Below are 16025 nucleotides of genomic sequence, written 5' to 3' on the forward strand. Positions count from 1 at the left end.
AGTTGACGATAATTGATTGATGATTCATTCTTGCCCTCGCAAAACAATCGTATGTCGCAATTTATTTCATGTCAATGCATTGAAAATTTACCTCGAAGGCTATTCCGGTGGCTTTTTTCGAAATTGACATAGACTCGGCTACAGTCGATTATATACATGTTGCACCAGCACCATTATTCCATATCTCATAACTACATCAATATATCTTTGGCACCGCATGTAAACAACAACAATGACAACACTTGCAAGTATCAAATATCATGCTACATGTTATTTAGTATTGCCTCAAAGGAATCGCACCTCTAGATATCGTTCGTACAAACTAAGCGTAAACCAAGCGCCAAACAAGCGTTCACCATAGCATGCATATAGAGCCATACATTGGTGGCTTGAAACTACTAGCAATATAAACATTTCTCATCATTTTGCGCTATTCTCAAAAGAAACGCTTCTGTTAATATTACTGGCCTCGAAAAAAGTTGCATTACTTTCTCATGCTCGAGAGAAGCGCAGCTGTCACCCTTAGTGGAGGAAGTTTTGCTACTGGCAAGAAAAACCTAATCACATACAAAATAACAGAACATTTACTTTCTTGATGACTAAACAAGAGAAATAAACTCTTTTTGTTAATAACAACCTCGAAAACAGTAGCAATGCTTCATTATGATCAATATTAGCGCAAATGCAATCCTAGTTGAAGGCAGTTTTGCGACTGGCACGCGAACCCAAATAACTTATAACATTCCAGTGAGACATTCAAGATGCTTGGTATTCCCAAATAATTTTTTGGTGCACAACCTTAACGTCTGCTTCGCCATAACGTCAGTTTAATACATTGATGCATTCTCAAAGGCATCAACGAAGCCCTTATGAAGACGGAAAATAAACAATGTTAACTGCTTGGAAAAAGACTGAATTATGCCACACAGCTTGTACTCTGCTGTAACACCCATCGATGCGAATTCGCTGATGAGTTTGTCAAGAGCGTCCGCCTTCACCACCAGCGGGAGGAGCTTGATTTTGGTTGCTGCCTGGGCGTTTACATTTTCGACCGACGCGCCGAAATCGCCTACTTCGCTGTTGTTCGGTGCGGTGTCACATTTGCGAAGGCTCGGTTCAGTGCGAGCGCTTTTCACTGCACCAACACCGCGTGCATCATTAGATGACGCTTACCTCGAAATTTTATTGCCCCTGGCAATGCGTTCGTTTTTTGCAGGACTCGAGCCTGTCTTCCTCTTCTTCTTGCTCATCGCACACTACTCGAGGCGTCCAATTTATGACGCGGAAAGAAGAACACACGATACGAATAACGCGAAAAACGAACAGAAAAATCAAACGACGATTTCCAAGTTGGATTACCACTGGTGGGGTCCAATCTTAGATCGAAGCGCAGCGAAAGCAAAGTGAACTGGATTACTCAACAGTCCGATGCCGAATGAAAGTTTGCCTCAGCGAGATCCACTGTTTATACTCTAGGCAAAAATTCCCCTTCATTCTTCTTCTCGATAAGTTGCTCGTTATTGACAGCTCTGTTCGGGAAAGCACATAAATGGACAGAACAAATGCAGGGGAAAATAGAAACGCTTAAAGTTTTCATGTATTTTAACCATTTACTAACCAGGGGATTCTTTTGTATGGCATATAAAACAAATCTTACGGAATTTCCGATTCGTTTAGTATGTACATCGCCGAAATCCGTTCGCGGCAAAAATAGTTATTAACGTTAACTTTATTTCATAAAAACGTGACCTGTTTTCTGATTTGACACCCTTAATGAAAGACGTAGTTCTACGTCAAAAGAAGAAAAGCCCGAAAATAGCTTTTCATAATATATTTCTCAATACAATAGTTAAGAATTCAATTTTAGTTTTCGATGTTAGAGGCGAATGAACTGAAAATTTTTGAAGTATAGAGGTCCAACGTATAATTTATAAAAAAACCCTCATCCTATTCAACCAGCGCATAATTCATTGTACAAAATGCTTGAACTGAGCAGTGCGAGCGATTGGCAAAGCAGCAATCTTTTCGAATTGATGTCGCGGAGTAACGTAATTTATTCTATGCATCGTGACATTGATTGTTTACCCTTTGACCCTTTACAATTTTCTTTTTTTTTCAGACACAATTCTCGTTCAAGATTCTTCAAGCATTTGGAAATAACATATTTCTCCGTTGCATGGAATACATGTTTGATACAGGGAATATTACAAAATAAAGACAGCTCAAACCGGACCATTTCTTCCTCAGGTTTAGGGCACACCAACACGTTTGGCCTTCCATTTTTGTTTATATAGATAGAAGATATAGGAATGCGTTATTCCGTCTGAAAATCCTTTTCCACTTTCGAACAAAAATCAATTTCGTTAGCGCCATCATCAAATGGACTAACAACGCTTAGCTGATTGTAGAACATATGGGAATTAAATTTTCCGAATTTTCTCTCCGCTATATTGATCTACAGGAAGAGAAGAACGCAACGAAATATGGATGGCTCAAATTGAACCATTCCTTCCTCGGGTTTGGCGCTTACCAACACATTTGGCCTTCCATTTCTATTTATTGATATAATTTATTTCGCCTGAAAATCCATTTCCACTTACAAACAAAGATCAATTTCGATAGCGCAAATATCGAATGGACTAACAACGCTTATTATGATGTAATTTTCGAATATGTGGGAATTCAGTTTTCCGAATTTTCCGACCTTCCTTCAGGATTTTCCGTTTTTTCTCTCCACTATATTGATCTACGGGAAGAGACGAATACAACAAAATACAGGAGGCTAATATCGGAGCATTCCTTCTCCGGGTTTTCCTTTTTCGGGTTTTCCGCTTACCAACAGATTTTGCCTTACATTTTTGTTTATATAGATTGATGCAAATATCTCTGCGATCTATCAAGAAATGGCGGAGCTTAAATCTCAATATTTCCTCTTTCCGCTCTCATTGCCCGTGGAACGAACGCTGCATTTGATTCGTATATAAATATTCAAACTCACCGATGCCGATGTAGAACTTCATTGATGCAAGTCTTCAGAATTCATTCATAGTGAAAATAGTTTAAAAAAATAAAATAGTCACGTTAACGTTATTTCAACGTTTTCAACGTTTCATAAAATCGTGAACTGGAAAAAATACCCAGGAGCGTGACCCAGGATCAGTGCCGAAAATATTCATGTTCACGACATTCATGATAACCTGCTGCTCAAGAGAGAGTCGATAAATATGAAACAACAGTATCAATGAACACCAGTGGAATGAACATCAACATCAGCTTGCCATGAAGTTCATTTTTCAATCGCCTTTTCATTTTCGTAATGATATTCGAAACGTCGAAATTGAAGATCATTGCGTATTGGTGAAAATCAAAGCATAAAATTCAACGTCACCAGTTGAGAGTAAAATCGATTAATGGGGAAGAATGACCATTCATCACACAAAATTCTTGTTTTTGGCGACTTCGGCAGTGGAATGTACAGTATAATTCTGACTATGTTTTAAGAATCTACTCCCGATTGACCAGAAATGGCATAACGTCCAATTATATGGGCAATACGTGAAAATAACAGCAGAGCGAAAAACGACCATAATCTTGTTTTAAACTCCGGCCTAATGATACTGGCTCTAAATGATCAGCATTAATATAAAATCCCTACGATATGGGAATTGGATGAAGGGCTTTAACAGCAGATGTCGAGTATAGTATTCCGATACCATTTTGAAAAGAAAATGCTTGCTTACGGTTCATTGTGAAAGGCCCTGAAAAACCGAAAATGGAGTTAGTGAAGTGAAGTTAGACAAAGAAAGTGTTAGAAACTAAGATCTTGTTAGAGCGGAAACGGGAACGGAATGCTCAACGCCGTTCAACGCTAAACTTTGCTCAACCGTTCAATACCGCACAACGATCAACACTCAACGAAAACTAATGTTGCCTTTTCCGGATTCCTGATACTTTCTTTTTTCCTAAATATGGAAATCAAACACCTTTTCAACAAAAACACACTGCAAGCGATGAAGATCAACTTAACGTTCGTGATAATCACCTGAAATTATTGACAGTAATGAAAGTGCCTGAATGTAGGCTTCTCGAAATTCATTCATGCTATTTTCGTTCAATATACTAGACAAAGTTCACGCCTCTCGACTCCTGTGTTATACTCATTAGGACAGATATGGTGTTGAGTTTCAACAGAAGAGAATTCATCCGACACTGGGAAAAAGCTAATTTCTTCATTCGTGAATGAATTTTGATAATTTGTGGCACTGCCCAGGATACCGCAGATATAGAGAAATGATGAAATAAAATTAGGTTGACCAATAGAGTGTCCAAAAATGTGTTTTCAATTTAATTTTAATCCTCTGAGAGCAATTCATGATACGAAGAACATGCTGATGAGAGATAAGCGATATCTGTGACTGCAGAGATGAACCAGCCTTCGGATGAAAATCTCTTCAATAAAAAAAGAAAAAAAAACATGGTCGGTAAGGTAGACTAACTAAATCTGGGAGAATTTTTGTTTGGCGCAAGGACAACGATTTGAGAAGAAAATAGTTTTGTAAAAAGCATTTTTATTGAATTCGATTTTTCAATAACTTAACATAACATATGTTCGTCCTACACCTACAGTCATAATCGTATTTGTAACGCTCGTAACTCTGCTCGAAAATAATATGGCTCTCATATACGAGTGACACCTCGTATAGTTTTGTTGTTTTGGGTCAGCCAATCACTTCATTTTGTTTTACATATCATTCCAACGTTGACTATTTTCATTTTCACATTTTCTCTCTGTGGGGAGCAGAACTAATTCTTCACTTATGATGTGTATGAAATCTGTTTTCTCCTTACGCGACTTAAACGTATTTTGGAAAACACTGGGTAACTAGTTCGATATTCATGCTACTCCTTTGACATTTGCGTGGGAGTGGAGTGTAACAAGTGGCACAAAACAGAGAGAATGTCTCAGGTTCTCGTGTGTGTGTATGGTCCTCTTACAAAACCATATCAGTCGAGGTGATAACGATGATTATAATAACATGACGCGGGGGAGAAACCCGTTTCTCCTAAACTGAAGAAAAGCGACAAAAGATATAAATTATTGTAGTTCCTAAATTACACTGCTATATCTTCTAAATTCTCTCTTCCAAATGCACGAATCACAAACAAAACAAGCGTCATCCCATTCATACAATTCTAGCAATAAAGTAATACAATACATACAATGAAGCAAAAATCTCTGGACGAAAGATGAAAATTCTCGAACCGGGAGAATTTTTACAGAAATTAATCATTAAGAGAAGTAGGCACTATTCACAGAAGAAGAAAACAAAAACAAAAAAAAAACTCCAGACCACTGTCCGGTGTCTACTTGCGTTTTCCCTCTCTATAATAATGATTTGGCGTGATGTGACCGCTGGTGCCATCGTTTTTAATTTCGATAACCACCTGTCCGCTTCGCAAGTTCGGTGCGTATCGTGAAGTCGTATCCAGTGGCATACCACTTGGTGTAGGATAGTGAGGCACAAGAACTTCCGCGGCCACCATGGGACTCAACGCAGTTACCGGCTCTTTCCCGTTTTCGTCTTCCGTTGACGAAGAGTCTGGGGCACTTGGACCCGTCACCACGATTGGCGAACTGCTGGGGGGACTTTGATTGGTTGTGGTCACGACTCCATCTGCAACGCGACCCCTCTCAAGATCCGCGTTGATATCCTCCAGGGTTATCGGGGTTGAGGCGGTCACGATCGGTAGCCCAGTGGTACTAGCGGTAGCTCCTATCGAGGCCTCCGTCACGTACTGTATCGGGTAGGGTTGATTCTGGTTGTATCGTTCGTCGTTGTCTTCCAGCTTGTTCCCGTTCAGCTCATCGTTTTCGTTCTCCGTACTCGATTTAACCATGGGCTTACCCTTGGCTTTCTGCTTCTTCATCTTCTCTTCCATCTCCTGGAATTTGATGGCGAGGTATCTGTGCAAAAGAGAATATGTTATAAGAAAGTTAATTTTGAAACAAAACTCAAGATTCTCACTTATCAACTAGTGGCCCATTGTAATCCTCGGGGAACTTCGGGTTGAACGGAAGAATGTATTTATACAGTCGCTCGTTCAGAACGTAGAGCTGTGCGGTGCTCGAACATTTCACGTTGAACCACCAATCGCAAGTCAGGGCGACCTGTAAGAAACATTTGAAATTACTCTTCCCAATATCCCCTGTCTTGATCCCAAACTCACCTGACTGAAAATGGTTCCATTGGGACACAAAAAGGACGCTTTACCCCCATTCAAATCGCAATAGTGCCAAACCTGGCAGTTCGTCTCCGGATCCCCGAAGAAACCCTTGTATCGTTGCTGTTTGCAGCTAAAACTGGTCTCGGGAATCGTTGCCAAGTTGGGATAATCCACCCCGGCCTTACCGGACGTGGGCCCTGGTGCGACCGTTCCCAGGTCTGAGCTGTGAGGTAGTGGCGGCTCATATTGGCTCGTTTCATTTTCATCGTCTTCGACGGAAGAAGTAGGTTTACTAAGCACTAGGTCCGGCGTTTGCTCCGGAACCGGAACACCAGGTAGCTGCTGTTGATAGTCGTAGTCCTGCTCCAAATGGGCCTGCGAGGGTTGTTGGTGTACTTGTTGGGATGATTTCAAATTGTTGAGAATTTTCACCAGCGTCCGAATCGAGTTGTCAATGTTATCTGGGGTTAGCGTCTTCGGAAGGTGGTTACTGTCTTGGAGCTTTTTGAGGAGATCCGCTAGGGAGGTAGATCCAGAGGTGGTAGCAGTGTCTACGATTTGTGTTGGGGTGGCAACCGGAAGTGGTATATGTTGGGGCTCATAGACTACCGGTCGAGGTGATTTCTGGTACTGAAGCACTTCCTCATCGTGGTCAAGGATTGGTGTGATAAGTTTGGCAGCCTTGATTGGTTGTGGGGCGTGGTACGTGTGTTTAACGTGGCTTTTGTAGTCGGCCGCGAAATGGTTCAAGTAATTGGGGCTATATAACTGGTGGTTGGATGTGTCGATGTTTTCCGTTAGATGCTGCCGAACAGGTGGAGCCTTCGTTGAACCCCGACTGTGTTTGTGGTGATGGTGTGGTTTGTGCCGGGGTCGTGGTCGTGATGTCGTGGATACTGATTGCGCAGACGGTGGATAATTTGTAGAAGGTTGACTATAACCCACCCCATTCAGGTATGGAATCGGATGGGGTCGTGGTGTTGAGTATTCAATAGGAATGGATTTCGGAGTTGAATACTTAACAGTATCCGCGATGGGGTTCGACTTATACACCTCTAGTTCTTCATTATAGATAGGTTTGTAAAAAGGTCTTGGAGATGGTTTGTGGTAGGCTTCTGGTTCTTCCTGAAAGTTTGGCCTACTGATATGCTTGGGTTCCGTTTTGTAGTACTCGGGTCCATCTAGCGAATCGGGTTCCGAAAGGGGAATATGCTTTTGGGGAGGATGAAATAGTTCTGGTTCATCCGAGTAAACGTGTTTGTCTTTATACACTGCGTGCTGGTTCTGGATGGCCGGTAGCCGAGCTGGTTTTTCATGGTAGTGAAGCTGATTTGGCTCAGGAGAAGGTTTAACCAGCACGTATGTAGTCTGCGACTTGGGTCGTAGGTATATTGGCGAAGGCGATGGTTTGGGCTCCGACTCCTCATTGTTCGCAGTACCGATGAAGTAGTGATCGCTGCCTGTCTGCGATGAGCCACCGTTGAAGGCTAGTGGTGTAAAAGGCCCTGGTAGCTTGTTGGTCGGCAGGAACGGATTTATATGTTGTTTTTTATGAACATTCACTGGTTGGTACTGATAGAAAGAATAAAGGATATTTATAAAGAAAACAATAGAAGAATCTGGAAGTCACCTTTATCGGATTTCTAGTGGACACTAGGATCGGAGCTGGCGTAGACATGACTAGACCTCCGACTGAAGACCCATCTCCGTTACTGCTACCGATATCGTTAGGCTGTATCGAATGATAGTTCGGCAATGGGGATGGCGAGTGGTTATCATCTGCATACAGCTTTGGAGAACGTGACTGAATCTGCTGTTGTGAGGAGTGATGCCTCGGTTTATACATAAGACCAACATGATGCTGTTCGTGTTCTTCAGAGTTTGCCGAGGGTGCATTTGTTGGGTAAATGGATTGCGTTGAAGGAACCAACTGATGATGCTGAGAGTATTCGTATTTCACGGGAGCATTACTTATCAACACCGCATTGAGCGAAGGTCCTTGATGATGCACGTGTTGCATTTGATGATTCTGTGGTTTATATGATTGATAAGCGCGTGAAGATTGACTCTCAGTGCCACTTCCACTGTGTGCCGGGTGACGTGGGCGCTGCTTGAGAACCATTCCCGCTTGCTTGTGGCTGGTTTGATGGTGGGGGTGCTGATGATAGTGTTGTTGTGGTTGCTCCTGTGGTCGCTGAGGACGCTGGAAGGTAACAAGACAAAATCAAGGAATTGTTATGACATTAAGCCAAGTAGCTCTCGATAAACACCGATTCAAGTGGCAAGTAATTATAAGCATTCTGACGTTAATTAGACATCTGAGTATGCATTACAATCACCCATTGATATCACACACCTCAAATGCTCTCGCTGTTGGATACTGTAAGTGAGAGATCGAGAAACAGGCCATTGCTGTCAAATTCAATCACTTGTTCGAATCAAGTGGCCTCTCCAGTGGCAGATGCTATGATGTTTGGATGGACGAGTGGATGCAGATTCCATTCGAATGTCGCAGTAGGGAGAAAATGTTTATCTCTGCTTCCCCGAATATAGGGATGCCAACAACATAACAGGTCGGTGTATGATCTGTTATTTCATCCATGATTATTTGTTGGGACTTTCAGACAGTCGTTTAATTATACCCGAACAATCTTCGAGTTTATTGAAACGGGGGAGGGGAAAATGGGCTAATTTGCACCAGTTGAGGAAATCAAGGAGTTTCTCTGTTTTGATCAAAGGAAATAGTACTTGTGATATATGGACCACAATAACAGAATATTTAGTTGATTGTTCTTATTAGTAATATTCATGAAACTCTTGAAAAGTATACAAACAGGTTTTTAACAATTGATATTTTTTATACCTATTTCACCGGTCAGGGTATAAAGCTGGTATTCCAGCATAAAATGCACTACACAAAGAGGCAAGAGACAAGTGCTGTAAATATGAAACGAATGCAACGTAACAACTGGACAAAATGCACCACAACAATGGGACAATATAGTCGAATGTCATGCCAACTCGTCGTAGGAGTTGGCAGCACCATCTCAGATTGCAGTGAAACGTTATGGATATGAAGACATTGGTCATTGAGGCAACTTTGCATACTTCAAATCTCCCAAAAAATTAGACTACTTTTTGAAAGAGGGCAAAGATTTGTTTCTTATATTTTAACAATTTTTTTTTAACTCAAAAACTGTTAGATGTGAAAAATTTTGGGTGGTTTCAGAGTGGTTGCTTCGGTTACCTTCACAGATTTTCCGAAGGGAACCACGTTATAAAGGCGAATATCATACTAACATTCCTTCCCTTCCAATGGTGACTGTAAGGACGTGACCGACGTAGTTATTGACTTTTTAAAGCTCAAATCACCGATACTTGCACAATGAGAATGGTTTACTACTCCCAAGCGTCATTCGGTGTGTTCTTTGCGCATTTCACTGATTCACGTCAATCACGGAGAGAAGCTATGAAATGTACAGACTACTCAAGCTCAAGGTCAAGGGGGAAATTGAAAATTGTTTTCATTGTAAAGTACAACAAATTAAGAATTTACGCTGAAAAAATATATTTTAGAAATCAAATTATTTTTTTTCAAAAATTGTTTCAAAAAAATTCGAGGGGTTGTATCCGAGACACGACCGCTTAGGACGTAGGACTACGCAATCTTTTTTTTTAATTTTTTGGTTTATCATTTCGGATATTATTTGCGAATACGTCGAAATTCCATAAATAACTCTTTAGTAAAAATTTCCGTGGACCCTGAAAAGTTTTAATGGCTGGCGTGGTTTTATAGAATAACTTGTTTCTTTATATCAATGCACGCATTGCACTGAGTATTTAACAAGAGACATCTTCCGTGCATCGCCATTCAAAAAGTATCAAACACGCGTCTAACAGATGCACACAGTTGCAGCGATAAAAATGAAACATCGAAACACACTTCATGTGAAATATTCGCTAGCGTTCACAGCTCGAGGGAAAACTTAAAACACAAAACGAGCAGACTAAGCGACCTTTGTTGTTTCGGGCATAGAAAGATTCTGAGAATTTTCCTCGTAGGAGATGCAATACGCCAGCGACACTATGCAAGGGTCGAGTTTACTTCCCAAATATTCTCTTTTCGTTATCCCCCTTTGTTGTTTCTATTCTAGCGGCTGCATAAGTTGCCCGTTATTGACAGCTCTGTTCGGGAAAGCACACGAATGGACAGAACAAATGTATGGGGGAATGAGAATGCTTCCAATTTTCATCAATTTAAATCATATACAGACTATGGCATTGTAATGTACAGCATATCAAACAAATCTTAGAAAATTTCCGATTCGATTGGTATGTAAATCGTAAAAATCCGTTCGCAGCAAAAATAGTTATTAACTTTAACTTTATTTCATAAAAACGTGACCTGTTTTCTGATTTGGCACCCTTAATGTAAGGCGTAGTCCTGCGTCAAAAATAATGGTAGCTCACACAAATAATGAGTAGCTCATACAATAACCAACAAGTTATCTGTGCATCGGAAGATGAGCACTTCTTTTAAATTCGGAAAAAAGTATCTGAATAGTCCAACTAAGTTACCCATATATCGAAAAAAAGGAACTTCTACAGGAAGAGTTTTTCAAACAAAACTTTTTCATGTTTTCATGGAAATATTACTACTAATGTTTGTAACTAAATACTTGCGATTGACATATTCTGCAATTTTTTTCTAATATTTTGAACACGTCAATTGCGAAAATTTACATACAAAACCAAAAAGTGGGTTATATTTTTGATATGACCGCAAGGTGGACGTAGGGTTAACGTTGGAATGGTAACCATTTTTTTAAGTTGCTTCTGAATTCAATTTTCATGATTGTTTTTAAGGGACATTCAATAAATGAATGTATTAATGAAAATTTTGAAAGAACGCTGAAAGTTTTACTTGCTAGTGTGTGAACGCTAGTGTGAGTATGAATATGGAATTATTTATTCATGGATACACTTCAAATTCAACTCTTTTGAACTTGTTGGCAATATTTGAGCTATTGAAATAAGTTTTTGGATCAATAAGTAACAAGCCAATAACGCGTAGACATTTTATCTTTCGAATGAAGTAGTTATCATACCACTTCGTTCAGTTGGTTACGAGGTTCACGTTGTCGGATCTTTGAACTTACACCCCAGTAAAGAAATGGAAAGCGTAAAGGGTGTGTCACATCAAATTGCATAACGGAAAAAACGCTGTAGAAATTTAATTTTAAGGAATTATATCTTCAGCTTTCGCTTATAATTAGATAAGAGTGTATAGATCACGTTGGCCATGCTTCACTGTCAATTTTTCATAAATTTGGAAAAATGTCGAACGAAAAAGAGCGTCGTGAATTAATCCTGCGCACTCGTTTCGAGAATCCGGAGTTGTCACATCGGGACATCGATAAGATGCTGGGAATCGTCCAATCCACGGTCAGCAGAGTACTAAAACGATACTTCGAGAACCTAACCATCGACCGGAAGGTGAAGAACGGCAAAAATTGATGCTCCGTCAGTGAAAAAGATCACAAGCGCGTAGTTAAGCAGTTTAGACGTGATCCTAGAAGTTCGGTCCGGGATGTCGCCAATAAGCTGAATTTGTCAAGTTCTTTCGTCCAGCGGACCAAGCAGCGGGAGGGCCTGCGTACATACAAGGTTCAGAAGGCTCCTAACCGCGACGAAAGGCAAAACATGGTGGGGAAGACGCGAGCCCGGAAGCTGTACACCGAAATGCTGATGAAGCCGAATTGCCTGGTAATGGACGACGAAACCTACGTCAAAGCGGACTTTCGTCAGCTGCCGGGCCTGTTGTTCTTCTCCGCAGAGGACAAATTCAGCGTTCCGGAGGAGATTCGCAAGCAGAAACTATCCAAGTTTGTCAAAAAGTACACGGTGTGGCAAGCGATCTGCTCTTGCGGAAAGCGGAGCGCCCCCTTCGTGATGACCGGCACAGTAAACGGGCAGGTTTACCTTAAGGAGTGCCTACAGAAGCGCTTACTACCACTATTGAAGCAGCACGAGGGCCCGATCATCTTCTGGCCGGATCTCGCTTCGTGCCACTATTCAAAGGACGTGTTGGAGTGGTACGAAGCCAACGGGGTCACCTTCGTGCCAAAGGAAATGAACCCGCCTAACGCGCCGGAGCTTCGCCCAATAGAGAAATATTGGGCGATTATGAAGCAGGCCCTCCGGAAGAACCTAAAAGTTGTCAAATCGGAGGCGGACTTCAAGAGAAAATGGATTTCTGTTCAAAAAAAACTACAACCTGACGTTGTACAGAACCTTATGGACGGGGTAAAGAGGAAGGTGCGAGCATACGGGCTTGGGCTCGAAGTATGAATAAAAAGAAAATGCCAAAAGTTGTTTAATAGTTTTTATTTTACTGTCTAAAATTTTCAAAAGGATTGGTCTACTGGGCGAATTTCTACAGCGTTTTTTCCGTGATGCAATTTGATGTGACACACCCTTTAGTCCTACGTCAAAAATCATAAAACATTTACTTTTCAAAAGGTCTCCATGCAAAAATGCCATATATTTCGAAAGCTATAAGAGATAGAAAGTTGACGTCCTTGACAAAAGTTCATATTTATAATACACTTATCGCTATCTTAACTTCAAACAAAATTAGGATTGGTTCTATTTTTTCAAAGAAAACATGAAAAAGCTGTTAACTTTTTCCCTTTTCCCTTTTTTTACCATCCGATGTATCGATGACTTGTTGGTTATTGTATGACTAGTCGTATAATATTTAGAGAATTTGAAAAAAAGAGAAAAATAAATCTTAATTTTTGTAATGTTTCTTTTCAGTGTAAATTTAAAAAAAATAATGGATGAAATTCAACAAATTTCTTACATTTCCTGCTTTGACCAAAACTTTTTAGTTCTCATATTTTTTGAGCTGGGAGTTTTTGGAACGAAAACTTTTTTAAGAAACTAAACAAGGCCATTTTAAAAAGTCTATTTTTTGCAAAGCTGCTTGAATGGCCAATGTATTTTCACCCACAACGGAAATAAATGTCGGGAATAAATATATGCAACTTTATTTTCCACAATTCCGTAACACTAGACAACTTAGATATACCTACAGTGCTTTCGAACATAATAGCAGCAGTAGTTGCAGTACAATAATAGCAGTTTTTGTACTGCAACTAACATTCTTCGTGTTTATCTCATTTATTGCAATTTATAATTGATTTATTTTGGATAACAAAAGTCTATTGAAATCTGGTGGAATGGTTTATTTATACCCAATAAGATGAAAACGGGCGGAGCTTAAATCGCAATATTTCCTCTCTGCTCATTGTCCGTGGAACGACCGCTGCATTTCGAGCGAATGATATATTAATATGATACCACGCCGATGAACAGTATGGGTTGGTAAGCACACAAATGTCCAGAACAAGTGTATGGGAAAATGGGAATGCTTTCATTTTTAAAAACCAATTTGACCCGTTTGCGGATAAGGAAATCATAGTGTATAACATATCAAACGAATATAAGAGAATTCGATTGGTTTGCAAATCATAAAAAATTGTTCGCAGCCTAAATAGTTTTTAACGTTATCATTATTTCATAAAAATGTGATCTGTTTTTTTTTATTTGGTACCCTTACTGAAAGACATAGTTCTACGTCTAAAAACAACCTGATTTTTGGAATTTTCCTTTTTTCGATAAAATGTTACATTAGTATAAAGACATATTCGCGAAAATATTACATTCTGAGGAACGATATTCGGGTGAATGTTTTTAGACGAAATCTGATTGTTTTGAAGCGCTTCAGTAATCAAGCCAATTCCAATTCTTGAATATATCGGAACCACTCTTTAGAAAGCGCCGAGTCCATGGACCGGAAAAAATTACAATCTGAGGGAGCAATGACGTTCCGAGCGAACCATATTGACCATCCCCACTCTCGGTTCTAATCTATCACACATCTAGGTGGCAGTCGATCGGGATGTGCTACTTACGATAGGCATATAATTATACGCCTGATTGATTGGCAGGCTGAAGTCGCTATTAGTTGATGGAATGTAGAATGTCATGTACGGAACCAGACGACGATATCGATCCTGGGTTTGATTGTTGAGCGGTGGGTGTCCATTATCCGACCTGGACATAATCCGTGGCGGTGATCCGGGTGGTCCCCCTCTCAGAGACGGGGGTGGTCGTCCGCCACCACCGCCACCCTTGGTCGCCGCATAGCGTCGTATGGGAAAATTATTTCCGCCCTTGTTGTGGTGGTTGTGATGGTGGTGGTGATGTTCCGGGGATACGGAAATCACACCCCCCGTAAGCACCATCAGTGTGGTTACTGCTGGAATGAAAGAAAAATAATACAATTTTGTTAGTAGCCCGATTCAAACCTCAGAAACTGATGTTATGAGCGAAAATGCTTTAGAATTCAGCTGGCAAACATAGATGTAATATAGACGAGCAAACAGCTCGTGACTGGAGAGAATTTGTTGTGTCCGTCTACAAGACGAAGTAAGTTATTTCTCAAGAGAGTTCCTTGTGGGCAAACTGAACACGAGCGATTCTCGTGTTCACAACTCTGTTAACTATCACTTTTTATTTCTTCCCAACTAGACCAATCAAGGCCCCAGACCAAGTAGTATAGACACCAAACCAGCCCCTTTTAATGAGGTAAATGATCTGCAGAGCAATGATTAAACGACTATTTCGCTCGTCGGAATATAGTAAATCTTCTTTTCGAAATAATAGAAAAACGTAGCATTAGATCCCTAAATCTTTAAATCTTTAAATATCTAAAACTTTGAATCTTTGAAACTTTAAATCATTAAATTTTTGAATCTTAAGTCTTTAAATCTTTCAAATATCAAAGTTTTTCAAATTATTCAAATATAAAAATCTCAAAATATTCATATATAAAAAAAATCTTCAAAATATCTAAATCATAAAGTTTAAGGATCTATGTTTGGAAATCTCAAAATCTCAAATCACAACAAATTTTAAGATGTCAAATTAGATATATAAATATTTTAAAATCTTGAGATTCGAAAATCAATAAAATATCAAAATTTTAGAAATTTCAATATCTTAGAATCTAGAAATTTTCAGATGTCCAGAGATTTTCAGAATCTTCAATCTTGAAAATTCAGGAGATCTAAATCTCGAGACCAAAGTCTCTAAATCCCAAAATGTTATAGTTTTGAAATTAAAAATTTGAATATCTTAAAATCCGGAGATCTCAAGATCTAATCGCAAAATCTCGAAATATTTACAATATCAAAATCATAAAATCTTGAAATCGCAAAACTAAATCTCAATATATTTAAAACTAGCTGACCCGGCGAACTTTGTTTCGTCCAAATTTTTAGTATTTTTGATAGAAACTCAAAAATCTCGTTTTCTTTGCTAAGCGAACGTTCGTGGGTTCAATTGCAGAACTCGACATTGATTGGCCCTTCACAATTTCCTTTCACTATAATTACTTCTACCAAAAACTCATCGTTATAATATACATTTATTTTCGGACACAAATTTCGCTCAAGATTCTTGATTCACTTGCAAACATGTTTCTCCGTTACATGGAATAAATGTTTGATAAAATTATGAAATTTTAACCATAAAATAACATTGATGTACGGAACCATCTCTTCCTCAGGTTTTCCGCTTAGCAACACATTTGGCCTTGCATTTTTATTTATAAAAATAGATAGAAGATATAGTAGTGCGTTATTTTGCTTGAAAATTCATTTCCACCTTCGAACAAAGGTCAATTTCGTTAGCGCAAACATCAAATGGAATAACAACGCTTATCATGATGT

At 39.6% G+C, this 16025-nt stretch overlaps 2 protein-coding genes across 3 annotated transcripts in view; one reads left to right on the forward strand and one right to left on the reverse strand.

Annotated features, from left to right (window-relative positions):
- The window catches only part of LOC129761275 (uncharacterized), a 543642-nt gene that overhangs the window by 16758 nt on the left and 510859 nt on the right, over window positions 1-16025 (forward strand). The gene's annotated exons all lie outside the window — the stretch shown is intronic.
- LOC129761280 (uncharacterized) overlaps window positions 4615-16025 on the reverse strand; it is a 237918-nt gene continuing 226507 nt past the window's right edge. Inside the window, exons 2-6 of one of the 2 annotated variants that reach the window (XM_055759000.1) lie at window positions 14205-14548; window positions 7856-8428; window positions 6229-7797; window positions 6027-6169; window positions 4615-5965 (exon numbers count right to left, since the gene is read on the reverse strand). In XM_055759000.1, coding sequence (XP_055614975.1) covers window positions 5365-5965; window positions 6027-6169; window positions 6229-7797; window positions 7856-8428; window positions 14205-14548 — 3230 coding nt within the window. In that variant the 3' untranslated portion in view covers window positions 4615-5364. Of the gene's footprint in view, window positions 5966-6026; window positions 6170-6228; window positions 7798-7855; window positions 8429-14204; window positions 14552-16025 lie in introns of both variants that reach the window. The other variant, XM_055758994.1, reaches the window with a different exon arrangement.

The sequence above is a fragment of the Toxorhynchites rutilus genome, chromosome 1 (assembly GCF_029784135.1).
Source record: "Toxorhynchites rutilus septentrionalis strain SRP chromosome 1, ASM2978413v1, whole genome shotgun sequence".
Classification (NCBI taxonomy): Eukaryota; Metazoa; Arthropoda; class Insecta; order Diptera; family Culicidae; genus Toxorhynchites; species Toxorhynchites rutilus.